The sequence below is a fragment of the Monopterus albus genome, unplaced genomic scaffold (genome assembly GCF_001952655.1).
Source record: "Monopterus albus unplaced genomic scaffold, M_albus_1.0 scaffold99.1, whole genome shotgun sequence".
NCBI lineage: Eukaryota > Metazoa > Chordata > Actinopteri > Synbranchiformes > Synbranchidae > Monopterus > Monopterus albus.
In genome coordinates, this window is record NW_018127979.1 from 1,809,371 (window position 1) to 1,815,184 (window position 5,814).

At 41.5% G+C, this 5,814-nt stretch overlaps 1 protein-coding gene across 3 annotated transcripts in view; it reads left to right on the top strand.

Moving 5' to 3' along the window:
• abi3bpa (ABI family, member 3 (NESH) binding protein a) overlaps positions 1–5,814 on the top strand; it is a 33,917-nt gene that overhangs the window by 9,515 nt on the left and 18,588 nt on the right. For all 3 annotated transcript variants that reach the window (XM_020609303.1, XM_020609304.1, XM_020609305.1), the window contains exons 2-7: positions 2,402–2,581; positions 2,662–2,730; positions 2,837–2,969; positions 3,973–4,163; positions 4,563–4,618; positions 5,338–5,392. In XM_020609303.1, the coding sequence (XP_020464959.1) occupies positions 2,402–2,581; positions 2,662–2,730; positions 2,837–2,969; positions 3,973–4,163; positions 4,563–4,618; positions 5,338–5,392 (684 nt within the window). The remainder of the gene's footprint in view (positions 1–2,401; positions 2,582–2,661; positions 2,731–2,836; positions 2,970–3,972; positions 4,164–4,562; positions 4,619–5,337; positions 5,393–5,814) is intronic.

Consider the following 5,814-nt stretch of genomic DNA (forward strand, 5'->3'; position numbering starts at 1 on the left):
TCTCAGTTCGGGAGGCGGACACCCTCTCTACCTTTAAGATTAGACTTAAGACGTTCCTTTTTGATAAAGCTTATAGTTAGAGTGGATCAGGTGACCCTGAGCCTTCCCTTAGTTAGGCTGCTATAGGCCTAGGCTGCTGGGGGCCCCAGGATGCTCGGAGTTTCTTTGCCCTCCTGCTTTACTCTGCTGTCCTCTCCTCTCCTCTCTCTCCCTATGCTTCTATATGCCACCATTACACATTACTAACTTTGTGTCTCCTCTCTCCCGTAGTGTGTCCTCTCTCTCTCCCTGTACCTTTCTGCAGATTGCCATGGCCCTGGAGCTCTATGTCTCTGACGAGCAGTCACCAGCCACATCGACCTGATCAGTGTTTGATTGTTGTCTTGTTGCTTTTCTTCTTTTGTCTCTCCTCTATCCACTCACCCCAACCGGTCGAGGCAGAAGGCTGCTCACCAAGAGCCGGGGTCTGTTGGAGGTTTCTTCCGTTAAAGAGAGTTTTTCCTCCCCACTGTCGCCAAGTGCTTGCTCAAGGGAGATTTGTTGAGTTTTCCCTATGTAATAATATTGATAACAGTAAGGTCTAGACCCTACTTTGTAAAGTGTCCTGAGATGACTTTTGTTGTGATTTGGTGCTATACAAATAAAATTTGATTTGATTTGATTTGAACTGTGGTGCAGGGGATGGGAGGGGTTATGCATGATGGGTTTTAGTTTCGCCAGCATCCTACTGTTCGCCACCTCCTGGATGGAATCCAGAGAGCAGTCCTGGACAGACCCAGCTGTCTTAACCAGCTTGTGGAGTCTCTTTCTGTCCCTGCCCGTGCTACCTCCTGCCCAACCCACAACAGCGTAAAAAACTGCAGATGCCACCACAGAATCATAAAATGTCTGAAGGAGTGCCCCGCACACATCAGAGGACCTCAGTCTCCTCAACGAGTGGAGACGGCTAAATTTTGTTCCAACCTGAAAACACAGCTAATACATCTATCATACCCAACAGATTATTTCTCATGGTTAATTACAGACACTAAAAGCTGCACTATGTAAGTAACTGACAATAATAGACATGCTTTATGTAACTCTTCCCCCTTTGTCACTAGGTTATACAAAGATCATGTCTTTTCCTAGTATTGTAAGCCTGAGTTTCACTTGACCTTTGCACTGTTGGTGTTCCCAGCAAGCTTAACCTCTCCAAAAACACCCCAGTACATGAGCTCTTTAAAGCTACAGTATAGCAAAGAAAACTGTCTTACACCGGACATAACTGGTGTCTTTGACTAGCTTGCCTACCTCTTGTTGAATAAAATGATGTACAGCAAATTTGATTTCTGAATGTGTGGAAACCATGTGTAACATATTTTTACTTTATGTTGAACGGAGCTGATACCTGATCATTTTCTGACCAGCGCATTAGACCAAGTTGAATTTTCATGGTTGCCTTGAGCAGTAAACGCAAGCTCACTGGTAACATCTGGCTTTGATTTACTACAACCCTTGCTTTGATGCATGTCTTCATCTATTGTCAGTTTCCAGTCTATGCTGTTTAGGACCGACATCAGTAGAAGTCACTCCTGGCATAAAATGTGAAATTTCCTGTTAAGTGATGTCACTGTGTGTGCGTGTGAGAGAGAGAGACAGACAAATGTTGTCTGTGTATTATCTCATCATTTTATTGTGAACTCAACAAAAGCTCAACATTACTGACCTCAGGTTTTAATATGTTCACTGTTTTTAATTTACAGTAACAGAATATCCATTACTAAAGCCACTTCTAAGAGCTGAGATAATCCTTGCATCCACTAACACCTGATAGAAGCTGCAGTTCATGCAGCTTACGTTGTTTGTAATTGGCAGATGCTTACTGTTTATAATCTCTATAAAAGTAATGTTCTTACTCAGTTGGAAAGCTCTCAGTAAAAAGTGCCTTAAGGAACTTCTCCTAGTATTATGCTTGCTTAATAAAATCACCATTATGAGCTGTTCTGTAAAACTTGCACCTTACTTTGACTGTGTGTTTGACTGGAAACTCCTTTCTCGTGTTTTCATTCTGTTTCTGAAAATAAGACTAAACTGATGAAGTTGGTTTGAGTGTTGTAGACTTCTATTTCTTCATCTGTCTATCAGTTTTTTTGATATGTTGTATTTGAGACGTTACCTGTTTTTGGACTTGGGAACTACAATATTGAACTTAACTCTATACTTGCCTGAAAAAACACACAGGTTTGATATCCTCTGTTTGATGTTATTAGAAGCTCTGATATTCCTTTTTTTAAACATTTACCCTGAGGGAACACCTGTAGTGACTGAAGCCTCCTTTTCCTTTTTTTTGCCACAAATATAAAACAAGACTAACAGCAAATATGTGAACATTAAATGGAACAGTTGTGTCCTTCCTCCGCAGTGAGACGTCAGAATATGAAAGTACACATCAGCGCCACAGAAGACACTATCGTGATGAAGTTTTTGCGTCCCAATGCCAACACCAAGCTTGAGGGCTACATCCTGGGTTATGGCAGCAGCATGTTCTACAAACAGTTCATTCAGCTGCCTGAGAATGGGAAGCCATATGAGAATGAATTTGGTAAGAAAAGTTTAATGTAGAAACAAAGTCCAGGCTGCTATAATGTAAATGTGAACCGTACAGTATTTGTCTGTTTTCAGATGCTGAGCCCAAGTACCTTATTGCTGTCCAACCCATCCCAACCAATGAGGTGAAAAAACATTGCACAGGTAATGCTTTTACAAGAATTCTGTAGGACAAACATTAATAAAGTGACATCCATATATGAATGGTAAGATAGATATGTATTTAAAGTAAGATTTTGATTTGTCTCAGGTAAAGTTGAAATGGAGAAGCCCTTACACTTGGTCATTGGGTCAGTGACACCTACTTCTGTTCTTCTATCCTGGGGGACACTGCTGAAAACCCCCACTGAAGGCAACATCATGGATGACTGTGTAGAGGATGGGTGAGTTTATACACACGCGCCACAGAATAATGATATGAATATCCTTGAACTCTGAGTGCTCGTTTTTTTTTTTTTTTTCTCAAAAAACTAAGATCAAACTCCTAACCCAGTAGCTGTTAGAACATTATCAGCTTTGCTGAAATGCTGTGCAATAAAAAGGCTTATATGGTATCTAAAACTACGTACAGTTCTACTATGATATTTAATTATGAATGTCCCTAAGAAGGTTTAAAGGACTAGAAACACAGGACTGATGAAGACTCTTCCATCCATCCATTTTCCTCCGCTTATCCGGGACCGGGTTGCGGGGGCAGCAGTCTAAGCAAAGATGCCCAGATTTATATTAAACAAACCAGTATTTCACTAAATGGCACTATATCAAAACTGATATTCACTGTAGAGCAAGAGGAGGGAAGAATGTATATCTAAAACAGATGTCCGAGCCACCTCAGCTGGCTCCTCTCGATGTGGAGGAGCAGCGGTTCTACTCTGAGCTCCTCCCGGGTGACCGAGCTCCTCACCCTATCTCTAAGGGTGTGCCCGGCCACCCTGCGGAGAAAGCTCATTTCGGCCGTCTGTATCCGGGATCTTGCCCTTTCAGTCATGACCCAAAGTTCAAGACCATAGGTGAGAGTCAGAACGTAGATTGACCGGTAAATCGAGAGCTTCGCCTTACAGCTCAGCTGGGATGAGAATCAGCACCTCCAAATCCGAGGCCATGGTTCTCAGTCGGAAAAGGGTGGCTTGTTCCCTTCAGGTTGGTGGAGAGTTCCTTCCTCAAGTGGAGACGTTCAAGTATCTTGGGGTCTTGTTCACGAGTGAGGGAAGGATGGAACAGGAAGACTCTTGCATGACTGACAAACTGTCTGCAAGACAAAACTTTATCATTATTATTATTATTATTATCATTTAGCTAGTTGTTTGTTTGTTTGAAATATCACCTGCATGACACATGGGATTTATTGTTTATCTTTATATTCTGCTGTGCTCTTCTTCATCTCAGACACTATACAGTACGTTATCGTGAAAGGAGCAGGAAGTGGAAATACCAGACCTGCCCAACTAGTGACACAGTCGTTGATCATCTGAAGCCCAACGGTGTCTATGAGTTTAGTGTCCAGCCACACTCTAAAGATGGCAATGGGATGTGGAGCAAGCCAGTTATTCACAACATCAGCACCGGAGGTGGAGTAGGTATGTTTGATGCCATTTTCATTCACATGAGACCATGCCCCTCTAACCACTGAGTGGCAAACCACACAAACTTGCTATGGCTGTTTTGAACAGAGATGGGTGCAATACCACTGGGAGGACAAGGCCATCAGAATCAGTGATGTTTAGTATGACACCAGTGCTCTCTGCATGCTAAAGTTTAACCAGAAATTCATTTTCATGCACAGGTATATGTGGTACAGTATAGTTCTGCAAAGCACAGATGGGTTTGGTTTCACTAACTATATAAAGAACTGCTGTATGCGTGTCTGTTCTTCACATTGTTTGAAATATCATTTTGCTTTGCTTCTTCACTTTCTGTTAGTTCCACTTCACTGATTTATTTATTTTTTTCTTTACTGATTTTTCTTGTGTTTCTAGACGATGTCGTCAGGAAAATCTTTAAAATTAAACGCCCCCCCACTAATATCCGGGTGGTATGTATTTTTTATTTCTTATTCAAGCATAATTAGTGCTATATAACAAATGTTATGACATAGAGAATTACTGTAATCATATGTGGATGCAGCTGGTAATAGTTAATGAATGCTAAATGAAATAGTATAATAGAAAGAGAAGTGATACTGTACACTTCCTCTCCTCCAAATGGATATTTTAGTGAACTGTGTTTGGAACAGGCAATATGCTTTAAGAGTCGTGCTACTATTCTCAGGGTTCTTTGCATCATAAATGTTCCATCCAGCTGCTAAATTGAAATGGCATCAGTGCAGCCTGGCCCAGCCAAGCCACAAGAGCAGTCTGCAACTACCTAACATCTGGGATAGAAAAATGGAAAGGAATCAAGGAAAAAAGGGAGATAAGATGGTAGTACAGACAATGAAAGGTAACTGTGGAAATGAGAGGAGAAAGGTAGTACTGATTTTTCTGACCATGCAATGCTGTAGTGTCACATGCTCCTGGCATGTAACTCATAAAACATCACAGCTGTTTGAATCAGCCACAACACTTTCAGAGGGAAGCCTTGAAAAACAACCTTTCCACCAGGGTCTTTACCAACTCGACATGGAGTAGATGGCCCATGAGTTATGCAACACAGAAAAGGATGCAGAAGAAGAGGTGGCAAATGTTGATACTTTGATTTGTTGGAATCAAAGACTCCTAACAAATCCTTGCTTTTGTCTTCTTGTCTTTCAAGCACCAGAAATCTGTATCTCCAGTTTTGCACCCCTTCCCCTTCAATCAGCACCTTGGTAAGACATGCTGCTTTTGGGCAAACCCACTGAACCCTTTTAATACATCAACAGAATTTTTATAAATACTATGATTTATCGCAGCTTAGAAATGTCTCTTTCAGCCCTCTATACTGACCCCTGCTTTAAGAGCCTGCACTGGAAGAAATTTAACTGGAATGTTGATTTATTGTTTTGCAGACCAGACCTCATGTTCATTTCCCACTTTTTTTAAATTCACAATTTTCATTTTGCGGATTTATTGAAAAAGCCAAGTTGAGCAAAGCTGTTTTCAAACTCTGTCTATAATATTATGCTAAGTAAACTGTAGAAACAATCCAGTTCAACAAAAACTTCATTCATTCATTTTCTACCGCTTAGTCCCTGAACGGGGTCACGGGGGGGCTGGAGCCAATCCCAGCCAGCAATCGGGCAAAGGCGGG